At 33.5% G+C, this 23,662-nt stretch overlaps 5 protein-coding genes across 5 annotated transcripts; 3 read left to right on the top strand and 2 right to left on the bottom strand.

Annotated features, from left to right (window-relative positions):
* Positions 1–81: 81 nt before the first annotated feature.
* Positions 82–7,173, bottom strand: Tsp_06707 (hypothetical protein). Its single transcript, XM_003380501.1, has 14 exons — positions 7,067–7,173; positions 4,805–4,895; positions 3,793–4,726; positions 3,594–3,698; positions 3,428–3,535; positions 2,823–2,921; positions 2,403–2,465; positions 2,269–2,340; positions 1,502–1,591; positions 1,287–1,355; positions 966–1,132; positions 484–624; positions 314–430; positions 82–249 (listed from the first exon to the last, which is right to left on the bottom strand). Exons 1-14 carry the CDS (start codon positions 7,171–7,173, stop codon positions 82–84), a joined length of 2,331 nt encoding a protein of 776 aa, XP_003380549.1.
* Positions 7,174–9,388: 2,215 nt separating this feature from the next.
* Positions 9,389–10,154, top strand: Tsp_06706 (hypothetical protein). The gene is made up of 4 exons (XM_003380500.1): positions 9,389–9,484; positions 9,659–9,717; positions 9,761–9,858; positions 9,991–10,154. Exons 1-4 carry the CDS (start codon positions 9,389–9,391, stop codon positions 10,152–10,154), a joined length of 417 nt encoding a protein of 138 aa, XP_003380548.1.
* A 1,461-nt stretch (positions 10,155–11,615) lies between these two features.
* Tsp_06705 (WD domain, G-beta repeat-containing domain protein) lies at positions 11,616–20,219 on the top strand. The gene is made up of 22 exons (XM_003380499.1): positions 11,616–11,837; positions 13,433–13,524; positions 13,597–13,717; positions 13,779–13,871; positions 13,931–14,047; positions 14,119–14,226; positions 14,313–14,492; positions 14,591–14,827; positions 14,896–15,253; positions 15,318–15,373; positions 15,523–16,332; positions 16,546–16,637; positions 16,750–16,820; positions 17,345–17,461; positions 17,553–17,661; positions 17,908–18,081; positions 18,256–18,305; positions 18,373–18,451; positions 18,508–18,723; positions 18,756–19,449; positions 19,764–19,949; positions 20,190–20,219. The coding sequence occupies exons 1-22, from the start codon at positions 11,616–11,618 to the stop codon at positions 20,217–20,219; spliced, it is 4,212 nt and encodes a 1,403-aa protein (XP_003380547.1).
* A 1,768-nt stretch (positions 20,220–21,987) lies between these two features.
* Positions 21,988–22,430, bottom strand: Tsp_06704 (integrase family protein). Its single transcript, XM_003380498.1, has 2 exons — positions 22,299–22,430; positions 21,988–22,083 (listed from the first exon to the last, which is right to left on the bottom strand). Exons 1-2 carry the CDS (start codon positions 22,428–22,430, stop codon positions 21,988–21,990), a joined length of 228 nt encoding a protein of 75 aa, XP_003380546.1.
* Positions 22,431–22,488: 58 nt separating this feature from the next.
* On the top strand, positions 22,489–23,340 carry Tsp_06703 (hypothetical protein). Its single transcript, XM_003380497.1, has 4 exons — positions 22,489–22,514; positions 22,721–22,964; positions 23,053–23,073; positions 23,302–23,340. The coding sequence occupies exons 1-4, from the start codon at positions 22,489–22,491 to the stop codon at positions 23,338–23,340; spliced, it is 330 nt and encodes a 109-aa protein (XP_003380545.1).
* The last annotated feature ends 322 nt before the right edge of the window (positions 23,341–23,662 follow it).

The raw sequence follows: 23,662 nt of genomic DNA, 5'->3' as shown, positions 1-23,662 counted from the left end.
TCACTCAGCTTATGTAAGATCGCCACGTTGTCGCATGTCCTTTGCTTGAAACCTGAAATGAAAATGTGTTCAATTTTATTTTTATTGATCCTTATTTGATTTTATGTCTACTTTAATAACTTCAGAACGGGAATTTTGTGTTTTTTCATTTTGTGGACAAATTTTTATTTCTGGGAAAATTTGTTTAATTTCGCTGTAATTAGCTTTCGTTTCATCGTCTTCTATGCTTTGTTTCGACTGATCATTGTCCTGTAGAAAAGATTTTTTTTTAAAATTTATGCAAAATTGTTGGAAATGAACTTGTAGAACTTACAGAATTTAAACTAGTTGACTGTTCTCCGGTTTGCGTACTGATCGAAGTTTCACTCGATTCGCTGTCTTCATCTGTTTCAGTCGCAGTTTCTGTTTCATTTGCATCAGTGTCAGTTTTCTGAAAATTTTATAAATTTATTTTCCATTATATAAACTGCAAATCCAACGTACAGAATTTGAAGTTACAATCGATTTTCGATCCGACATGAGATCACTAGTTTTCGTGCTTTCTGTTTCAGTTGAAATTGCAGTTTGACTGATGGACAATTTTGCATTTTTCTGGTATATAGTATGATAACTTTGTATGGTTTTCTGCAGAAATTTACACATTACAATTTATACAGTATGACAGTTGAGTTATACGTGAGAGTGAAATTTTGTACCAAGAAAAAACTTACTGAATAATTATCGTAGTCCTTCATTTGGTTATTTGGCGATGTTATAAATTCAAATGTTTTGTCAGAATTGAAATTTTCACATAACATTTCTTCCCTTTGAGAAGAATTTCCATTTTCATATTGTTCATATTGTTGCTTTTTGTTCTTCTTGCTCTTCTTCTTCTTCTTCTTCTTCTTATTCTTATTCTTATTTTTTCTTTGAACATGCAATTTCTAGAAAAAAATTGCATTATGAAGCTGTTTAGCCATTAAAACCTGATATACTTCAACTAGGTAAGCTACCGTGGATATGAGCAGTATCAGAAGAAACACAATACACACAATTATTATGATTTCAGTAATACTTGGTGCGAAAGATTTAAAATATACATTTTCATCATATCCTATATCATCAGTTTCATTCCTTTTCGTATTTTTCCAATCTAAAATATTTTCACATTTTCAGTTTTGTTCATAATTTGACACATTGAGACTTGCATATGATATCTCAAATGAATAATCTACTTTTTTAAATGTGAATATTCTATTCCAAAAAACTTATTTTTTATAAAAAAATAGAATAAATCGTATCATTACTTAGATGTGCGAAAAATTTGTGTTTGCTCATTTCATCATTTGGTTTGAAATACCATTTTACATCAAATCCTAAAAATGAAAAATATGATTCTATAATCTGTAATTAATCGATTAAGATAACGATTAGCATAATTTCACTTTTTTACAACATTTAATTAGGGATTTTGTGCACTGGTTTCCTTTTAGCATTAGTAGACTTGAAAATTTTGACTTACTGGAATGTTTTAAAATTATTACACCAGAAAATGCTATCGTATACGTAGGGCCTTCAGTTTCTTCTTCTTCGGTCTTTACAGTAGCGGTTGCTAAAGTAAAATTGATTTCACATATCTATTTATATTTATTGTAACTGAATATTTACAAAACGGTTTTATCCTGGCAAAGCCATTAACGTAAAGAATGACTTTTCTTTTATCAAAATTTTGCCCACATGCTAAAAATGTTCATATTTAATGAAGTAGTAAAATTTAAAATTCTTAACAATCAAAATACAGTATACCATTAGGCTCATTTGCTGTTGATTTTATAAGGTAAAATGCTATATTTTCGTCATTCAGTTTGCCTTCGATATGATAATAGCCTAAAATGAATTAATAAAAATTAATATTGCTTGTTGAAGAAAACGTATATATATATATATATATATATATATATATATATATATATGTATATGTACCTTCTTCATATTCATTTGTCGCATTTCCTTGAAGTTGTACATAACCGCATCGATTGGTTACAACTGTATTATTCTCTGAAAGTACTTATCAGTTTTTATTATAGGAAATTAAGGTATTTATCATTTTAAATAAATATAAGCAAAAATTACCAAGAGTCATTCTGTTTAAAGTGTTTAGATAGGTGAAGGTAATGGGATGCTCTGTTTCAATGGAATTGATCAGATCCGCTGAATTATAATATAATTTTGTGAAGTTTAAATAAATAAATATGTATATATTTTTTCAATTTGAAAACAGTTGCTTACACAAAATCACCACTCCGCTGTTTTCCAAATAGGCCCACTGATCATTATTTGACGGTAAGTTATGAGATGTGTCTGAAAAAATATTGAAGTATCAGTTCGTGGTTTCTTTTGCCAGTATTTGTTTGTTTCAGTACCTTTTGATTTCAACGATAATAAGCTGTATATATAGAATCCCTCCAAACGCGATTCTGTAATATCTAAAATGATTTTGAATAAGTTTGATAAATTCAAAATTAATGCACAGTCGTGTATCATCAAGTGTTAGAATAATTTTAAAAAATTACAACTTATTTCCAATTTTACTCGTTCAGAAACTGTACAAATTCATGGGTACAAAGAAAAAAGACAATAATTTATTATGAGTGTAATACCGTTATGCATATGAATTTGGTGATGATGATCTATTTATTTGGAAAAATTTAGTTGGCCTTTTCAGTTTGAATTTCATTGATAATTTATTACTTTACTCAACTGATAATGATGATTATGCAAGTGATTATCGTATAGTATTTTTTCTAAATGATGATGTTAATAACCCTTGCAATTATGCTTACTTGTTTGAGAAACAGAATTTATGGATGCAGTATGTGTTGCCGTAGCAGTAGAACTTGTTGTCACCGTTGAAGAGTTATTGATATTAGCTAGCGTCGTTTCTGAAACAGTGTTCATTATATTCATTTCAAAATTAATGCATTTAATCTTAAAATATTTTAAACATGAAAAATACTTATGTTTTCTGTCGAAGTTGCTGAAAAATTATTGTTGTTGGTGTTGGTTGTTGACTGGAATGCTGCAGGTGTTGTTTTATGCATAACTAAACGGAGATATGCTTGATTTGTAAATAATTTAAAATTTAAGTAAATTCACTGAGACAGATATTGTGAGTGTGAAAACACATACTCATATTTTTTGTAACTTCTGTTACGGTAATGGGTACTGGTGATTGAGATGGAGTGATCGTCGTTGTTTGTTCACCTAAGCGTCAAGATGTGATGTTTCAGAATTGTACATTTTTAAAAAACAATAACAGACAATCAGTACTAATTAATTATACTTGATTCTTTTTATTGTATTTTGAGTAAAGTGCTTTTTATAAAATTGAAAAATGCATTACATTATGGTGGATTAGTCAATATGTGATGTTTCTAAAACGACATACCTCGCCGTTCCATTCCATTATCCTTATTTGTAGCGTTAGTACTAGTGTCTGTCGTTGAATTCAAAACATTTTCAAATTTATTTTCTTCTACCTGCGGTTCTGTTGTATCTAAACGATAATGGAAAATATTGAATTGAGAAATTCAACATGACAATCACTCAACTACTTTCGTGTATAACTTTCTGATCCAACAACGGCATGCACGAGCATTCGAATGTGCCGTTAGATTTGTTCATTTTACATTTTTTTGGGGTTGAATTACAAGTGGGATCTGAAATGATAAATTTAAAAAATAATGAAAAATTGTTTGATTGAATTAATATGGTTTTTCGTATTCATTTATTTAGTTGAATGCGAATGCTTACCGTATTTGCAATACTGCAGTGGGCATTCACAAAATTCATCATCATATGAAAGAGACTTCGTTGAATTGCTACTTTTATTCATGCATACAATTTTGTCAAATTTGCAAGGACAGTCAATTTTGTAAGGCTTTTCCACAATACCGTTCATATCGCATTGCTTGCCGTACGGTTCAGTGGCATTTTTGGCAATTTCTACCCCATTGACTAGGATGCATTCTTGCGGTGATACGGTTTCACATTTGACCACATTTTGCAGTAGGCAATTTGCATACGGATCGTGCTTGCAAATTATCGAATTCCAATGCGAACGACTCTGCTCACCATTGCACAAGAACGACTGTCCAACGCTGAAGTCACTTTTGTTGTATGATTTGACAATTGTCGTGCAAATGTCTTTTCCTATATTTTCAGTATTCAGTGTATTTTCAAGATTTTTGTCATATCTTAACAGCTTGAATTCTGGCACAATCATCGCCCAGCTGTTGTTTTCATTCACTGAATTCATTCGATTGAATGTGTATATATTTCCGGTCTCGTGTGAAGTGAACATTTCAAATTTGTAGCGTACTGTACCGGAATGTAATGGATTGATTTTTTTCAATCTCAACTTCCCGCCATTCAGTATTTTCAAGTTTACATTATTTGGAGTCCATGTCGATGGTTCCGCGATCTGCTTGCTGATAGCGGTGAATACGGCCAACTCACCGTTCTTGAAGTATTTTCTGCAATATTCTTGGGCGTCATCGACCGTCCTCACCAATGGCATCATAATGTCCATCACCAGTGTAAAGCACGAATGAAACCTGTAACCGTGATATACTTGGCGAGTTTCGAATGGGCATGTTGATTCTTCCGCGTTCATCGAACCCTGCTTGCAAAGCAACAATAATAACAAAACTGCGAATCTAGCCATCGTGCTTTCAGTTCTCATTTTCTAAACAAATTTATAACCACAGTTTTGCTGCAAAAAACCAAATCAAAAATTGTCATTTTATTTCAGTTTGAAATTTACCTGCTGAGATGTAGCTGTTGGATAATCTGCAACTGCACAACGTTGATCAAAATTGTTCAACGGAAAACAAACACTGACGAGCACGTCAACACTGACTAATGTGAAGTTGAACTTTAAACAAATGAAAATTTTAAAACTTTTCGTTTAAACAATTTACGCTTTGCTAAATTGATGTTTTTAAAGATTTTAAATTTAATGTTTCGAGTTTTTCTGCAACAAATTCATTTCATTCAAAAATATAAAAATATAAATTCAATGATAATTTTAATATTTCTGAATTGAAATGGAAAATGTTTTTAAAATCTTTGCGCATGTGTTTTTGAATGGGTTTTTCATAACTTAACTTGATTTATTTTTACGGTAATTTCATTTTATGCGCATGATTGCATGAACAGGCACTTCTGTCAGTCACTTGAAACAAATTGTGAAATTGCTTCAACTAAACCCGTCCTTATGCAAATAATGTAAATGCTATTTAGGATTTGGCTACAAAACATTTTGTTCTTCACAATATTGCATTTTTGGTTCGAAACTGTTTTTTACTTCCTGTTTCAGCACAAATTGAGGAACGAGTAAATGAAATACAATTGAAATTGAAAGTAAACATGAAATATGTAATGTATTGCGATGTCATGCTATCAAAATATATACAAAAAGAGCGCGCAGGAACCTAATACAGTAGGTACAGTAGTTTCACGTCATCAGTGTGCGTGCGTAGGTTTGTTCCGGCGTTCTCTCAGTGTGCATTGCCTCTCTGTGTGTGTAATCTCGTGTGCGTTATACATTAGCTTGGTATTGTGTTGTCATTACAAGTAAAGTCTCTGCATATATTAATCAGTTCACAGTCACAACAAAATATCATCAAAATTATTGCAGCTTATTATTTAAAATGCTGCGTAACTGCATGCAAACAGTGTGTGATTATTTTCAACATCGCCTTTTCATAGAGACAATTGGGGAGCAGCTTATGGGCCGGAAATATTTCATCAAACCATTCGCAAACTATTGATGACACATACAATTTTATCTCCATACTGGACAATAGGAACACTGGTCAGAGGACTCAAATCTCGTAAACAATTCGGTTTGTGTTTCCAACATTTCTACAGAACTGATGTCAAGTTCAAATTAATTATAATGAATAACCTATTTGTTGTAAATATGAATTTACTGAGATTATTTTCTGGTTTTATGAATTTAATTTTTCATTATTATGCATGTGAAAGTCGATAAATGGTTGTTGTTTTGTTCTTCTTTTCATTGTTCATCATTTAGCTGACATTTAAAATCACATAGAGTACTCGGTATTTTGGAAAATTTGATAAATTGCTTAATTGTCACGAATGTTGCACGATAAAATATGCTTTTCTTTTAAAATTTCAGTTCATTTCAGTAACAAAGAATGAATCCTATTGAAAATTCTGTAATTCGGTATTTCAAAGTAATAATTTTAATTTGTTCAAAGTATTATGCATTTATAAATACATTTATATATGTATGAAGAAAGTTATTTTTTCACTTAGATACACTTTAAATCTGTTGATTTTTTATTGTTATTTTATTAGTACTTGATTTTCACTTTTGACCGTAATTGGCGCTGTATTGACTTCCTAATAGGTTGAAAGCTGACTTTGTTTGTTAGAGCAGTTTTTTATTTGATACTGCATTGCTGTATTTGATTTTTTTTGCTACTTTGGGCAGGATATTTCATGTTTTCAAGTTTGAAAAATTGTTTCCAAAGTTGACGTTTCAAAGATGGCGACTGCGAACATGGACATTCAGGCATCACCGCATCGCAGAATGCTTCGACCTCGACGACAGAGGACATGTTCCGAAAGGAAGGATCTCTCCGAAAAGGTAGGCTTTATTTTTCTTTTTTACGACATTACATTTAATCTTATTTTGGAAGCATCTTTTCCATATGAATTATATTCACTACGTTCAGTGTATTTAATCTTGCATGCGGAAATAGGTATCTTCTCTAAGTTTTTCCTGTTCTTTGCCATTACTTCGTTGTTTGTCGTTTGTGTTTGAGTGTCTAGTTTTTCATCAGCTTTCTGGTGCTTCTGCTTGTTTAAACAAATCGTGAACATTAAACAGTCGAAAATTAGCCGTTGTTCATTAATTTAGCTTTTGTAATTATTTGTTTATAAGGAGTGGTTTTTTCTGCTTGAATTTTACCGAGATTATTGTTGAAAACAAAATTCAATTGTATTCTATTGCTTCTTGAAGTTAAATTGATAATTGAAACTTTTCACATACTGCTGCTGCATAACAGAAAAAACGCCAATGCTTTGCAAGCGTTTAACTTTACTGAATAAGGTCAGATGTAATTTACTTTTTCCAACTTCACCAAACGCGCAGTACATTCCTCTATAAACGTTTTTTTATTTGCAATTTTGCGATTACAATGATCATGTTTGCACACTTTCTGCTCCTGTTTAATTTAATATTATGTAAACACGTTTGTAACATAGTAGTGTGGTGACTTTTTTGAAGCAGATCTATTTACCACTTTGGGAAATTGATGTTTTTTTTGTATTTCTGTTTATTTAAATGTTTGGTGTAAAATGATTCACCGGCAGCTATTCTCAGCTTTTCACTGAGAAAGTACGTTTTGTTATTGTTCGACCTTACTTCCTTTTCACTTCCAACCATCATCGGCTGCTTTTGAAGCTGTTGCTTTCGTGGTGTAATTTCACAAATTTAACTGATTCATCTTTTCTGGCATATTATTTTCGTCTTATTTTCTTTTTAAATTGTATTTCTATTATTGGAACGAAAATTGAAGAATTGTGGGAAAAATATATTGCTGTGAAATTGTAATTGATTTTATTGATGTGCAAGTGGGAAAATTTTTTTCCAAAATAAATAGACGAAATGGGCAGATTTGAATGGATGAATTTCAATTAAAATTAAAAGAGGAAGTGCAGCTTCTAGTTTCTCTCGACACGCTTCAGTTGGCGATGTTCGTTATTGATCGTCGAAATTTGAATGATCGCCCCATCAAACTACGGTTAGTGTTGAGTGTTTGTTATGATGCAATGCAAATTTGTGGTACTAGGAAATTGTCAGAAGACTATTGAAATTGCTTTTATAAAGATTTCTTGCCCATGCAGTTAGTTCGGGCAAATTTCTCTTGTTGCTACTGTTATTCATTTTCAAGCAGTGCAATGGCATTTTATGGAAATTTGCCTACATAATTATGGTGTTTTTAAAAGCACGAAGCTGTTTTTAATAAAAGAAAAAATTTTTTTATGGATAAAGTTAGATAACTTCACCATTTATATGAGTATGAATAATAAATCATTAAAACGAACGAATGATTGATTACCAAGTGTGTAGTTTTGTCAATTTTGCTCTACTGAATTTTTGTTAATCACTACAGCATAATAATCGATCATCTAAAAGTAGTAAATATACAAGTGCCGTTTGGAGGATTTAACGTTAAATGGTAGATAGAATTGATTTGAAATTTCTAAAACAATAACATTAAGGAGAAATGAAATAATACGTATATATGTTTATAATATATTGGAAAAAAGTGTTTGATGAAATAGTGGTTGTTTGATGTTTTGTTGATTTATTGTTGGAATTGTTGAAGAAAGCAATGGAGTGGAATTTTTATTGTATTCATTGTACATTTGAATGTTTATATGTTCATTTGAAGAGGTTAATTGGACAATTCTACAGCTATCGGTGCCCATGGTCACGGTCGCCATCCGAATTGCATACGCATCTTATTGATGAGGCCGGTTGGGGTGGGTATTTTGGCCCTAAACTTGGGCGTTGGCTCTTAATTTCCAAGGTCTTTCGTCGTCGACGATAGCATATTGATAGAATGATTTTGCCGGGCTTTTCTTGTTGCTGTTTAAATTGTTCAGCACATTGGCATTCTGTTCTGAATGAATAGCTGACATTGCCTTCAGGGCTACGGCCAACAGGCTTGCCAAATTTCTCTGGGCAAGCAGCCGCTAATTGACTGTTCTGTTCTGGTTTTTGCCATCCAGCCACCATGACGAATCATCATTTCTAGTTTCATTTCTCGTTGTGGCTGGCCTATTGGAAATAAAAATTAAACATAAATTTTCATATCATATGAAATTTATGTATATAAATATTTATTTATTTATGCATATTTATCTAGTTTTTTTTCATCTTTTCTGTTTTCACTTTTCACTTTTTTTTCATATTCAAGTATTTAAGAAATTTAATTTTATTGTCAGAAAACTAAAATCTAACTATTTATTTATTAATATGTTTGTTTGTTTGTTTGTTTGTTTGAAGTAATGAATTGCATTTATCAAAGAACACTTGTTCTAATTTGCCATAGCGCCACCTGCATCCGGTGACAGCTAGGCGGTTCTGTTTGACATCGACATCACCAACGAGTACATTTTGTAAAAGAGGACGATGAATGATAGCAAAAAATTGGTGGCCAATATTTTTGGCTAGCCACCAATTTTAGCCTTTTCTTTTCCTCCCCCTTTTCTTTGTTTTTATTTTACTTTTATTTGTTATTTTTTTTGTAAATTCATACTGTATATTTTTCTGGTCAAATTTTGACTTTTGAAAAAATTCACCATGGAACGACGCCTTCGGCGTCGTAAATTTCTTTATGCCGAAGAGCAGTACCAGCTGCTGCTCAGAGAGCAACGGAACAACGTTGCAGGAAGGAATGTAAGCACTCTTGTTCTTGTTGTTTTCATTTTTTTCATAATCTGATTTTGAAAGCACAATATTAAAATATCAATTCTATTTATTGAAAAAAAAATTCTCATAAATCTTTCTGTCAAATGTTATTTGTGTGTAATATTTTCCTCCGTTTCTGTGTTTTATGTAATTGTGTTGTAGTTGTGGATGAATTTTTGGTGGATATTTTTCATATTTATTATTTTTACGGCAAATAGAAGGTGATATTTGTTTATTTATATATTTATTTGTTCCGTGAGTGAGATTCGTCAGTAGGGAAAGTGACCTCATTGATTTTGTGCTAAATGCTGCACTGTATGTTGACATGCTGCATTGTTTGCTCTATCACGAGGATACGTCAAGTTTTTGCAATAATTTCATTTTTTGTTTTCAGTTAGTTGTCAATTTATTCATAAGCATAATTTTTCAAATTGTCCATTAAAATGATTTAATGTAGCAGTTGAATGTATGCATTTTTCTTCAGTTTATTTGAGATGTTCAAGATGGTATTTGGGCACTTTGTCAAGTGGATGTGCAGAGTTCGTTTCCTTTCTTTAATGATATTTGCACTTTATTGACTCGGCAGACGAAAAGTGTAAAGTCAATGCTTGACACGCCTCTGTTTACAATGATTTATTCCAGAGAGGGTCTATTTTGAGCATTGAGTCAATTTGTTGTCAAAGCAAGGCTAACAGTTGTTCTTTCTTTTGCTTTGCTTCTTTGCTAGATTTTTTTTGACAATTCAAGTGAAAAAAATGATTTTTGCTAAATTGCATTTTGACATTGGAAGTAATGCGGGACGAGGGGTAGGGACAATTTCCCCCTCCTCCCTCATTCGTTAATATATTGTTCATCGTTATTGATTCTCAACATGCGATGAAATCTTGTTCACTTTTTTGAAGAGTTCTTTTCGAGAAATGAAAGTCCCCTCTAGGAATACATCAGTATCTTATATTGAATTGAATTGAATTGAGTGGAATTTCAATCTGCAATAATAAAGTTGGTCAATAAAATGGGATGATACAGTACTGAACTTATTAGCAGAAATTTCTTTGAAATAAAATTCTTTACACACAATTATAGGTTATTAATTTCAGAGGGGTTTTGTGTTCAAGAGGGGAACTAACTAACTGGTCGTCTTGAGTGGAATGGAAGACTCAGGTTCTTGGCGCGCCGTACATCCCGTGCAAACATTCTTCTCAACTCTTCAGTTTTAGCAGTGAACGTTTTGTATGGTTTTTCTTTTTGTTATCATTGTTATTTGCATTATTGACCAGCGGATGTTTGTGAAAGCTGTTTTTCATTTCACATTCCAGTCGTGTTAAACATGACGAATTTGGACCCTCCAATGCGCATATTTATACTGTCATTATTTTCATGATCATCGTTTTTAATTTGACTTGACTTTTTGCTATGCTTCTTATGTTGTTACTTATCAAATGTATTGTTCAGATTTATCATTTTAATAAGTCATCATTATTATTATTTGTTTCATTGATTAATTTGTCAAATAATTCCGAAATAATTTTTTTTAAAGTTTATTCTTGTTATGTTTGTTTAATGGAACTTATAAAAATTGCAAATATGCATCCACAGTTGATACATAATTGAATTTACTGCAGCAAAAATGTAAAACAAATGGAGCATCATTTATTACATATAAATATTTCTGAAGAATTTTATTTTCATTCTTGAACTAGTTTCAAGAAAAGTGTTCTTGCTACTGCTAAATTTTTAACTCGATGTGCTGTTGACCAGTTTCGATTTACTTTAGAAAAAAGTATGCGACCAACAAGCTAATGATAAACCATTGTTATCTGTAAAATACTTTGGAATATTTTCCATTTAATTTTGTTTTTCATCTTCTCATTTTTAAAATATCCCTTTCCATCCCATGACACTTGTTCATTTTTTAAAGTTCAAGAGATTTTTTTTGAGGAAAATATTTTGATAGAAAAACGTGACGAATATTTCAAAAATTGGAATTGTTTTATTGCAATAACTTTTCCTTTTTGCAATGCACAATGAAATTAAACTTTCCGGCTTTGACGCCCGTTTGTGTTTGTCGATGAATGAATAAGCTTTGTTTTCTGACGTATGTTTTTTTTCACTTGCAAAAATGAGTTTTGTTTTCAATGTATTGCTTACTTCAATGTTACTGTTTTTTTCTTACAATTTTATTATCTTCACAACAATGCTACTATTTATCCGTCTTCTGAACTGCATTAAATTTCCAACGGTGTACATTTTATTGTCTTGCATTAGAGCACATTGTTTGCTTAATGCTCGCTGGACGCTTTCAGGCATGTTCTCTGCATTTGTGCTTGTGCAAACAGCTGAGGTTAGCTTAATTTCTGGACAAAAATTGCATTTTCATTTCCACTCAACTCAGTTTCTACTCTGTATAATTTATAATGAACAAATCCAAAGTAAGCACTGATCTAATATATACATGGATGTTGAATTTCTTTTTTTTTTCATTTTCTTTTCAAGCGAGGCTTGTTTCCTTCCCGTTTTGCTTTTAGAACTCAGTAGAAGATAATAGAGTGTACTGTTTTCATCTTTTTCTATTTTTGCTGGTATATATTAATTACTTGATTATTATATTAATTTATAATTTTGTATATTTTTGGCTGTTTAATTTTCATTTTCATAATAAAAATAATCAGTTGAATATTCCTAGAGTGATTATTTACTTTTTCACCCATACGGTAATAGGAACCTGCGCATCTGAAATGTGATGAGCACTTGTAAAAAAGCTTGAAATTTATTTCATTTTTTGTTTGTCTGTTATAAATGCGTATAATTTTTTATCACTGTATATGAGTAGATTTTTTTGCACAGCGATTGTTTTGCTGATAAGTTTAATTTTACAAACAATAAATGCTTAATGAAATCAAGTATGAAATGTATTCAGTTGATGAAAATTACCTTAAAGTATAACATTTCTGAAAGTTTTATTATGTAGTAAAAGGATGAATCGACAGTTGCTCTATTTCATGCTGTAGTTGAGGAATGTTTTGTTTGGTATGATTGGTAATCTTCCATTTTAATAATATATTGAAACTTGTCTAAATTGTGTAAGCTTTTTTTAAATTGAAATCAATGTACATACGTTGCATTTTTATTGTTGATTGTTTTTTATTGAAGATTCGAAATTTTGAATATTTAATTTGAAAATAGCTTTTATGTTATTTAACCGGGCTATGCAAACAGTTTCAAAACTGTAACTTCAATTGCAAAAAATTGTATGATCGCGAATTGCACAAAAAGACATGATTTAATTTTACTAACTGGAACGCGAGGCAAGCAGTGATTGTAGCAGAATTATTTTTTAAAAAATGCAGAGAAATATTTATGCCAAAATAGTATCCGTGTTTTTGTGGTGAATAATGTTTTCTGCAGGGTCATCAATTTCATTTACATGGTAAAGGTGCAATTCAGTGTAATATTATTTTACTGAATGAAATTTTAACATTTCATTCAATTTTTCATCTATTGTAGTAATTGGATGATGTTTGTTTTTTTATTTTCTTTATTCTGATTGTAATAATAAGGAAAAATGGTTGCCATTCTCTCATATACATACATACATATATATATATCTTTGTCTTTTTCTGGAATTTTTGTTCTGCACATACCTTCTGACCTTGTTAGTCTGGCATTCCGGTTTGTTGGTTTGAACAGATTAAGCGCATAGATAGGCATTTGTTATGTTATACAGTGAAACCAGTCTCCCATGGTGAATGGTCATTCTAAAATTGGTGACTTTGTTTTGCTAAGTGCTTGTAAAGTGATTGTTGTCTATAAAATTACTCTTATGCAATGTTTCAGGTACTATTTCCGACTTTATTTTTGAATATTTATTAAAAATATATTCTTTTTTTCTTAAAGTATCTCAGATGATGATTATTCTCTTTCTTTCTTTGCTTGCAGGTGACATTGAGCCGTGTAATTGGTTTGACGGTCAATTCAAATGCTGCATTAGCCTATGGATCTTCCAACGGTGTTGTTGCCTATTCAGCAGGGTAAGCATGCGGTTTTTTAAAATATATTTTGAATTTGGAATATTTTTGGAAAAATAATATATTTTCTCAAAGTGGAACTGTGGTTTTGTACAATGTTGACAAAAATGAACAAGCTCACGTTGTTGGTGCGTCGAAAAAAGGGATCACTTGTTTGGCCTTTTCACCGGACGATCGTTTCCTCGCTACTGGCGAGGTGAGTAAATTTATTCATAATGCAAATATGGTAATTTTGATCAATTTTTGAAATATATCAGTCAGGGCATGATCCTCCTGTGCGAGTCTGGGATTTGTTGGAAAATCGACTGTTAGCAGAATTTTCGGGTCATCGTTTTGGAATTAGTTGTGTTGTAAGTGGCTAGTTTTCTGTACGAAATGCTACGAATCACACAACACTGTGCTATTCTAGTGCTTTTCGCCGAATATGAAGCATTTGGTAAGTGTTGGAAATCAGCATGATATGGTTGTCAATGTTTGGAATTGGAAAAGCAATACCAAAGTAGCCAGCAATAAAATCGCCAGTAAAGTATGAGATATTAATTATAAATAACAAAATTTATTGTCATTTCTTTTCGTATTTCTGCTTTTATTCTTTAGGTAATGGCAATCTCTTATTCAGAGAATGGTGATTATTTTGTTACAGCTGGCGTGCGCCATGTTAAATTTTGGTACCTCGAACGTGTCAAGATGTCGTTGAAAGTAAATGTAAGGGAATTTTTGATTATTATTTGTTTAATGTCATGTGTGTTTGTTCCATCATGCGAAGGTTAAAATTTAATTTTACAATTCAGGACAATGCAATACCACTGCAGGGGAGGTCGGCAATTTTGGCCGATCAGAGGAACAATCAGTTTCGTGATGTTCACTGTGGTCGTGGCGCTTTAGCAGGCAACACTTATGCAATCACTCATCAGGGTTTGTTGTGTCAATTTAGCAGTCGTAGAATGCTCGAGAAATGGGTTGAATTGAAAGTACGTCGAGGAGCATTTGTCGTTTTGTTTGATTTTTAAATTCAAATTGAAATCTGTGGCCAAGTATGCAATAGGTCAGAAAAGTATTTTTTTTCTAGACAAGCAATGCCAATGCGATGTGTCTCGGTGATGCGGAGATATTTGTCGCGTGTGCGGATGGTGTAGTACGAATTTTCAACGCCACTACACTTCGTTACATTGGTACAATGCCACGCCCCCATTACCTGGGCGTGGACGTGGCTGCGGGACTGACGGCAAGTCACATGACTGCACGGAATGCCGACAGTCGTTTTCCAGACGTGATCGCACTTGCTTACAATATTCGAGATAAAAGGGTTTGTATTGATCTGTGGTTTTTTTTTAATTTTTCTGCTTGTTGGACCGTTTTTTTGCCCGTTTGCAGCTTTGTTGTGTATACAACGACCACAGCCTTTACGTGTGGGATGTTTTGGATTGGAAGCGTGTGGGCAAAGTGGCGTCGATGCTCAGTCACAGCGGAAGCATTTGGTCTGTGGACACATGCCCGATTCTTGATTCCAAGACCGCGAAGGTGGACGTTCCAGCTGGTACGTTTGTCACCTGCAGTACTGATGATACAATTCGATTATGGAATTTGGACTTGCCGGATTGTTGGCCATCGGCAGAGACGGTACTGGTCGGTTGTCCGTACCACTGCAACATATACAGTCAACAGTTGATGAAAATCATTTACTGTGATCCGGATTTATCTTGCCTCCGCGATCAGGAGATGGGCATTGCTGGTTAGAATGCGGTTGAATTATTTGTGAGTTTTCCTGAAATAATGGAGGAAAAAATGTTTTTAAGGATCTGATAAGAATGAATATCAATTGGATGGCAAGAGCGGTGTACGATCTGTGAAAGTGAGTCCGGACTGTCTTCATTTGGCTAGCGGAGATCGGAGCGGCAACATTCGGTAAAGGATTAATTCATTCTATATTATTAGTGTTATTTCATTTGTTTTGTTTTGTTTTTCTTTTTTCAACTTTATATTACCTTTAGCATATATCAGATGAACAATTTGGTGTTGTTCCAAGAATTGGAGGCACACGAAGGGGATGTATTAGCGTTGGAGTACTCGTGCCCAGGCAAACGTGGCAGATATTTTTTAGCCTCAGCGAGTCGAGATCGTTTGCTTCATGTATTGGACGTGGACCAAAGCTATCAGTTGGTTTGTACTATTGACGACCACAGCAGTTCCATCACGGCGCTGAAAATGGCCTCAGTTGGTGATGATTTTGTTTTGTTGAGCTGTGGAGCTGACAAGAGCATCATCTACAGACGATTGGTTTGCTCTGATAACGGTGATATTCACTTTCAACGAGCTTGCTATGTTGTTGGGCAAACTACTTTCTACGACATGGACATAGACGATACTAGCGATACAGTGTACACGGCTTGTCAAGATCGTCAAATACGCATGTTTTCCCTGGCCGAAGGCAAATCAAAAGGTTCAATAAAGGGTTCGCTGGCCGATGATGGTACGGTGATTAAAATTGAACTCGATCCATCCGGCACATTTGTAGCTACATGCTGCAGTGACAAAACCATTTGCATATTTGACACATTGAATGGTGGTGAATGCGTGGCCGCGGTGCATGGTCACAGCGAGCTAATTACTGGCGTCAAATTTACTGGCGATTGTAGACGACTGATTTCAGTCTCCGGTGACAGTTGTATATTTGTTTGGAATCTTCATCCTTCGTTGACAAAAAAGATACTTGCTCGTCTAGCGAAACGTGGTCGAACTGTTGGTTCTGTTAAGCTTTACAATGAACATGTTCCAAATATTGCTAATTTACATCCTGAGAGAAAGAATACTGTAGAACAGGAATCAGAATTCGAAGAAGAAGAGGAAGAGGAAGAAGAAGAAGAAGAAGAAGTACTAGAAGTTGGTGATAACGGTCATGATGTTGATGATGATGATCAAAATTTTCAAGAATTTGAAGAGAATGATTCTAAATTTACAGCAAATGTAACAATATGACTTACCAATGCAATTTTAATAATTATTGATGATTTGTTTTCTTTGCAGAAGGCAATGTCAAAACAGTCACGGTCGATGGAGTCTTCTACACAGATCATATACTTGCAATCACCAGAAAGTGTTGTTCCCAGTAAAGAAGAGTAAGTTGATGATGTTGATTAGGTTTTTTTTAACAAAATGATATATATATATATATATATATATATATATATATATATGGCAAGTTTTATAATGCTTTTTTTTGCTTTTCAGTGAATTTCACGTAATTGCGAGATCAGATGTATTGAAGCAAACTGATTCAACCGTTGGTCTCAGTTTACAAGGTTTGTTGCTTTAAAAAATTTTTATTTGCTGATTTATGCAATTTGTGTTTTTCATTTTTAAACATTAGTATGCTTATTGAAATTAAGGACAGTAGATGCGAAAGGTAAGAAATAATTGCCTCCAGTCAGTGCAGTTTTGCTTTTAAATATACTACTGAGATGTAATGGTTCTTTTTTGCTTTATTTTATTACTTGTTCTTGCATTTTATGATAAATGGGAATGTTTTTATTGGTTTTAATGAAATGTTGTCTTCTAAAAATGAATAACAGCAACATTCAAATGTGGTGTAAAATTTTCATTACCTAATCAGCTCGACGTTGGTAATAATGAAAATATTACTGCGACTGGTTGGAAAAAATTTTCAAAATGTCTATTATGTTAAAAGCAAATGGCTTTCGGAAAATCAAGCTAATTTTTAAGCTGTCATATAATAAGCTGTTAAGGCAACTATTAGGCGAATTCTTTGATAGTTTTTTGTTTGAAAAAAGTATTAAACTAATCAGTTTTGTTTTGCTTTTTCCAGATAGTGATGATGAGCAACTATCTGGTTACATTGAACTTGAACAGAAAAATGGCTCCAGTATTATGCCAAATAAGCGCCGTTCTGAAATGGTAAAAGCCGCATATGAGCAGTTATCCGGTATGAAATGTTACTTATTCTGATTCTTCAAACTGCCGTAAATAACAGTCAGTTGCTTTATTATCATTCTGTTTTTATTTTCTTTTTACAGATAGGGATGATATGTCGGGCAACAATGATACGCAGTTTTTGCGCAGAGGTTCAGTTAGAAGGCAGAGTTTGACGAACAAATATTTCAATCAGACTGCTTCTGCTGAACGGTTTGATGTTTTTTCTTTAATACTTCATCTGTTAATATTTGCTTGACAATGTAATTTTAGAAAATTTCGACCTCCGACTGAAGAACTGTGGAAAGATACCCAGATCTCATCAAATGGAAATCGTTTATTGCATCTAGTACTGTTGATTATTCATGTTTAAAGCGCTAAATAAATAAATAAATAAATAAATGTTTAACAGAATGATCACTTGTCAAGACCAAGTACATCCTCGTCGCAGACTTCTAGTTTGTCAGGATGGTCATCTGCCGGAAGATTCGATTCCGATCGATCGCCTGTGCCAAAAGCCACATCCAGTCCAAAGCCAATGAGGAAAACGCCCAGAGCTACTTGGAATTCTGCGAGCAACATTCATTTGGACAAGACTGCTTCGCCAGCTGCTAATATGCCATTGTCCAGTCGGTTGGTGCAGTTGTCAAAACGTAAATTTCTCTTTATTTCATTTCTCAGTTTTCTGTTGTTATTTTTTTTGTTATGTATATGATTTGTTTTTTACTTTTTACATACAGCGCTTACGTTGGAAGTGACGCCCAAATTTTCACCTGCCACTTCAAGCAATTCAATAAATTATTCCAGAGAAAGGCACTCTACTTTGCCTGTTTATCCGTCTGCGCTGATGTATAAACGTAGGTGTTTGTTTATCCATTTTTCATGTTTTCCGAAAGCATTATCCTGTTTTAATAATATTTTAAGCTGATAACTACGAACAAAGTGAATTGCATGCTCGCTGCATGAGTCCAGAATCATTTCCAGCACTGAATTCTTTACTGAAGTAACAAACAGATGAATGCATAATGCTGTACATGCATATAAATTTGCTCATTTTAGTCGACCATTGCCCAGTCCCAGTTATAGTGTGTTCAGTTTGCCTAGACGTTCGCTCAAGTCCACAACTGCCGCATGGAGATCCGATCGTCTTAATATCTCTTATCCAGGTTCAGTTTTTCTCAAGAGCAGTGCCAGTTTGTCATGTTTGGCTCAATTTTCAACGCCTGATCCTCGGGTCACCAGCACGTTGCAAAAGCTATCGGAAGCTCGAGAACGGTAGGTATATTTTTGAAAAGTTTTTTGAATAGATTTGCATTTGTGTATGTGTTAATGTGTGCGTGTGGGTGTTTGTATGTGTGCATTTGTGTATATAGACTGCGCAAATCTCAGGAAAATCTTTCATTGTTATGGGGCAGAGGGCGCTCGAGTTTGAATCGTACTCTGTCGTCGAATAATCTTCGTCATGGTGATTCGAACGCATCACTTGATCCATCATCTGATTTGTTGGACCACCATAGAAATTTTGCCAGATCGGTTAGCTGTCTAACTGCTATGATGGAAGAAGTTAATGAAGCGTTTTCTCCAAAGAAGAATCAGACGATGCAAGATTTTCAGAATTCGAAGAGAAACGTCGAAACATCGTCGCCCAAAAATTACAGTCGTTCGACTACATTGCCCAAATTTCACCGTCTCGGCGCTGGACCGGCTCAGAAAAAAGTAAATCAGATGAGAACTGCCAGCCGACGTATGATTGACCAACGACCGTCTGTGGATTCTGAAGATTCTTCCGATACTACCAACGTTGTCAACACTTCTGCATCTACGATGAGAATGATGCGCTACTCGTCTCCGAGAAGACAAAGTGGAAGCAGCCTTTCCAAGGATGCGTCGCTTAGATTTGGGCCTCCGACTAGGAACAGCCCAGCTGAGAACACTAGAAAAATGTCAACCAGTAGGTCGATGAATTATTTGGGCCGAGTATTGGAAAATACTGATTCTGCTGTAAATAATGATGAGATAAAGTCCACATGCAACAGAACCCTTCTGAATAGCATCGACGACCCGCATTTGTCAAGTAATGACATTCGATTTATTAGAAAATAAGTTTTGTTATTCATTTTTTTCAATAGGAATGGCAGACCATTGTAAAGAGAGTGTGGAACAGTTTATGGTTTCATTAGACAAAGTCCAACAAGCATTCAGCATGGTATTATAGCTAAGTTTTCTTTGCTTCATTTTGTGCACGAATATATATATATATGCATGATGATTTTATAAATATATTTTTTGTTGTTGTTTTTTTCTCTCACATATAGATACTGGAAGATGGTCAACTGAGGGAAGCTCAAAAAGAGCAACTGATCAAGATATTTATGCCGAAATTGGAAGCGGCACAGAAACGTCTTGAACAAACGTTGATCCAGTCTAGCGCTGCTCCAGTCCGATTGGAGTCGGTCGGTGGTGACATTGACAAAAACGATGCAAGCACGTCAGATTTGCCGGTTCATCATTTCTAGCCATTTATTTCTTCTCTTTTATGTTAATTATTCTCCATATATTTGTGCTCTTGCTCGTGCCATGTCTTCTGCAGCCTTGCATAATAACTTTTCAGTCGCATGTTATCGATTTGTATTTTGTAAATTTTTTTTCTTTTTCATGCTTTTGGCTGTGAAGAATTTTGACGAGTACAGAAACGTCTTTTTTTCTATTTTTAAATTATCCAACGTGTTCTTGTTTTTCAGTGTAATATGGATGATTTAGTTGTTTATTAAATTTTTGAACTTGAATAGCGAGATGAAGAACTGAAACAGAAATAACAACCAGTGATGAAGAAACCGCGATGAATACTGATAATTAGTTGAACATTTTGCAGGATGGATTTTTTTTTGTAGAATTGTTGTATCGTTTTCTGAAGAAACAGTCAGCAGCAACAAATGGATAAATTAATTCATCAGAAACAAAACTAAATATGTTCCATTTAACAGAGTTTGGTATTTTATTCCATTATTTCAAACTGTAATATCACTTATCATTTTATTATTTTTAGAAATAACAACGCATTATGAGAAAATATTGAACAGAAATGTCATTTATTCTTAACCATCAGTTTGTTACGATAGTCAGACCTTGCTTGCATAATTAGACACCGTTTATTGTGCGCTGTTTTGTTTTGTTGTGTTTGATTGAAATGCAAAAAAATGCGATGTTGTTAACGCTTAGTATATGTAATTCTCGTCAATTTTTCACCACCGCCGTATGTTATGAACAGGTTGGGTAAGGAAAATGTTTTTTATGATTAGATTTGAAAAATGTTTTTCTCAAGCTGAAGCTTACAATTACAAAATCATATTGATAAGTGAAGTGGAGTGGAATAATTTGCGCTGTGAATGTGTTTTTTCATTTTTTTTCAAAGTTTCTCCTTTCAGAGCTTAATTCAAATTTCAAACAACTCGCATTCTGCGTGCTGTTTATTAAAATTGCTTTCAGCGAATTATGCAAACAAGTGATTCGATTTGCTTGGGAGAAAAGCACTCGTTCAGCAACGTCGTCTGTATGAGGCTTTGAAATAAATGCATGAATTGCTCAGCTCAGTTATTATTATAAATGATCGATTCTCTCTGTTAAACAGCTGCAGATGAAAGCGAGGAAAAAACAAAGAACATGTCAATTCAAATATTTTTTGTTTTGTTCTTTTGATATTTCGAAGTCATTTTACTGCGAACTTCATTTCATAAAACAAAGTGAGAAAGAAGCACATTGTTTTTGTGCACAGTTATTTCTCCAACATCATCCTGTTGTAATGTGTAAGAAAGAGATTTTAATGTGTCCATCATCCGAGATTTGTTTATTCATTACGGCAACTGTTATCTGTGTTTGCTAACGAACGTCTTCACCGATGTTCTATTGCTATAAATTGTATTTGCAGATGATCTCAACATTGAATTGTTTGAAACTGTAAAAATATTTCAAACTCTTTGCGCAACCGTTCCCATTCTGGCATTCTATACTTGGAAATTAGTTTACATTTATTGAAAAAGATTGAATTTTGAATTTTCAATTGTACAATTGGAACATTATTATCATTATTAGATGATCAAAATTGAACTCATCGAAGTGGTGATCACATTTTAATTGTGAAATGTAATAAAACAAATATTTAAATTTAGCATCTTGAAAAAGTCCTAGTTGGCATAATTTAACAACAAGAAACTGGTTTAAATAAAATTTGACACATTTATGGTTGAAAAAATATTTCTCATTCTTACTGTATTTTATGATTGCATTTGTATGTCTAAGAATGGGGAAAAAATTTAATTATAAAAAGTTGCAGTTGTTAATAGAATTTTATTTTGAAATTAATATAAATGAAAAATATATTACACATATAAATGGGTTGTTTTGAGTTACCGCTTTTGTGAACCTTGATTATTATTGTACAGTAAGTATTTCATTGAGTCGTCGTTTTGCATAGTTAGTTCAGCGAGCGAGTGAATGGTGTTAAGAGTTGGTGGTTTTTGCCGCACTGGCTCGGATTTGTTGTTAATTGTTTGAGAGCTTACAGAGGTCGATTGATCGATTTTTTCTGATCGCTCTGATCTGAGTTCGTTCGTGTGGTGAGGAAAAAGCCGATGCTGACTGAGGAAACGAATGAATGAGATCGAGGCTGGGCGCATTCGATGAATGGAAAGAATTCACGCTTCCGTTTAGTTGTGGCAAACGCGATTGGTGTTGCTGAATGGAATATATTTTCACCGTTCGATTTTGCGCTTCGTTAGCTTGCTTGGGCGATTGGTCGTCCAAGCAGAAGCTTGCTAGAGCTAGTCGGGCGCTTAATTTTTCGCTCTGAAAACAGGAGCATCGAAATCAAACCCAACTTTTTGTTTTTGTTGTTGTTTGTGTTGTTCAACTTTTTCTTGCTTCTTCCTTTGCTTGGCCACTTTTTTTTCCAAAGTTCCCATCCTCTGACGGCCAACAGCATTCATCTGCGGAAACGCACCACTGGAAAAGCCAAACGATGAACCTTCTTCACTTCATTCACACATGATTGATTCAGCAACACTTGACGGGTAAAATTAGAAATTTAACTCTTTTCCCAAGTTTTTTTTATAATTCTTATCTTCACAGACACAGAATAAATACATTGAAATATATATAGATATATATCAACTGTCGGCATTAATTGACCGACCTCTTCAAATTGTGTTACTCCTACTTGTTGCTTTTCTTTTTTTTTCTTTCTGCTTTATTTATCACTTAAAAATTATTATTTCAGTTCTGCCGGTGAAACTTTGACTATGGTGCCTGCGCAGATTATGGGATGGGACGAAAAGTACTGTGGCTGGTATCCTTTGGAAGGTGGCGGCTTGTCCGAATTGAGCATCAAACAAAAGTTGCACTACGGCTACACGGAGCGCGGGTCGACCGAAGGTGATCAATGCAACGGATACCGACCATTGTCTGTCAGTGGTATCCGATATGAATATTGGATCAGTGGCAAGCGTATTGAAGATAAAAAGGTACGCTTGAATTTGTTTTTATTTTTTATTCATCTGTGTTTTTGTTCTGTTTGGTGTCGCGTTTATAATTAGATTTAATTTTTCAAAGCATAGCTGGGTTGCACTTTTGGTTTTTCAATCTGTTAGCTTCAGCTGAATAGACTATGTTTAATTTATTTTATTTTATTCTATTCTCTTCTGTGAAACTTTTCAAAGCTGGCATGGAAAAATGCATTTGTCAGTGTGAAATGATTAATTTCATAAATTTGTAATTTATCAACACGATTCAGGAATGCAGTCAAATTTGAAAATGCTTTTGGTAGAAGAGTTTATTTATTAATTTGTGCAAGCAGTGCAGTCATTGTTTATTGTTGATCCTGGCAAAGGCTTTTTATGATTATATACAAATTACAAATGCAAAAATTATACTTTAATGAAAGGTACCAAATAATAATAAATTCATAAGGATAATAAATCTTAATTATGAAACTGATTATAAGATATTTGATAAAGATTCTAATCGAGTAGAATAGTTGTTGTCAGTGGAGCAGATGTTTGCTATTCAATTTAGTTGAATTGTGAATGAATGAAAGGTTTTTTCCATTGAATGGAATAAATACATTTTTGGCCAACTGAACTCTTTGTTGTGCTTTTTCTTTTTACAAAATTCACCTTTTTATTGAGCTGTATTGTCATGTTTAATGATATGCAACACCTTG

This window comes from Trichinella spiralis, assembly GCF_000181795.1.
Source record: "Trichinella spiralis strain ISS 195 chromosome Unknown Scfld2, whole genome shotgun sequence".
NCBI lineage: Eukaryota > Metazoa > Nematoda > Enoplea > Trichinellida > Trichinellidae > Trichinella > Trichinella spiralis.
The sequence above is the reverse complement of the archived record's forward strand: the minus strand, read 5'-3'. Positions and strand labels throughout refer to the sequence as shown.

Coding starts and splice junctions, on each gene's coding strand:
- Tsp_06706 (XM_003380500.1), top strand. CDS start 9,389: ATGGAACGACGCCTTCGGCGTCGTAAATTTCTTTATGCCGAAGAGCAG. Junction 9,485..9,658: donor ACAACGTTGCAGGAAGGAAT/GTAAGCACTCTT, acceptor ATTGTGTTGTAG/TTGTGGATGAATTTTTGGTG. Junction 9,859..9,990: donor CTATCACGAGGATACGTCAA/GTTTTTGCAATA, acceptor AGTTTATTTGAG/ATGTTCAAGATGGTATTTGG.
- Tsp_06704 (XM_003380498.1), bottom strand. CDS start 22,430: ATGAATGCTGTTGGCCGTCAGAGGATGGGAACTTTGGAAAAAAAAGTG. Junction 22,084..22,298: donor GGTTTGATTTCGATGCTCCT/GTTTTCAGAGCG, acceptor TCGTTTCCTCAG/TCAGCATCGGCTTTTTCCTC.
- Tsp_06703 (XM_003380497.1), top strand. CDS start 22,489: ATGATTGATTCAGCAACACTTGACGG. Junction 22,515..22,720: donor GATTCAGCAACACTTGACGG/GTAAAATTAGAA, acceptor TTATTATTTCAG/TTCTGCCGGTGAAACTTTGA. Junction 23,074..23,301: donor ATAGCTGGGTTGCACTTTTG/GTTTTTCAATCT, acceptor CAAGCAGTGCAG/TCATTGTTTATTGTTGATCC.
- Tsp_06707 (XM_003380501.1), bottom strand. CDS start 7,173: ATGTACTGCGCGTTTGGTGAAGTTGGAAAAAGTAAATTACATCTGACC. Junction 2,466..2,822: donor AAATTCTGTTTCTCAAACAA/GTAAGCATAATT, acceptor AAATCATTTTAG/ATATTACAGAATCGCGTTTG. Junction 1,133..1,286: donor CAAATTTTTCGCACATCTAA/GTAATGATACGA, acceptor AAAATATTTTAG/ATTGGAAAAATACGAAAAGG.
- Tsp_06705 (XM_003380499.1), top strand. CDS start 11,616: ATGAGTTTTGTTTTCAATGTATTGCTTACTTCAATGTTACTGTTTTTT. Junction 11,838..13,432: donor TGCTTGTGCAAACAGCTGAG/GTTAGCTTAATT, acceptor CTTTGCTTGCAG/GTGACATTGAGCCGTGTAAT. Junction 19,950..20,189: donor CAAGCACGTCAGATTTGCCG/GTTCATCATTTC, acceptor CTTGTTTTTCAG/TGTAATATGGATGATTTAGT.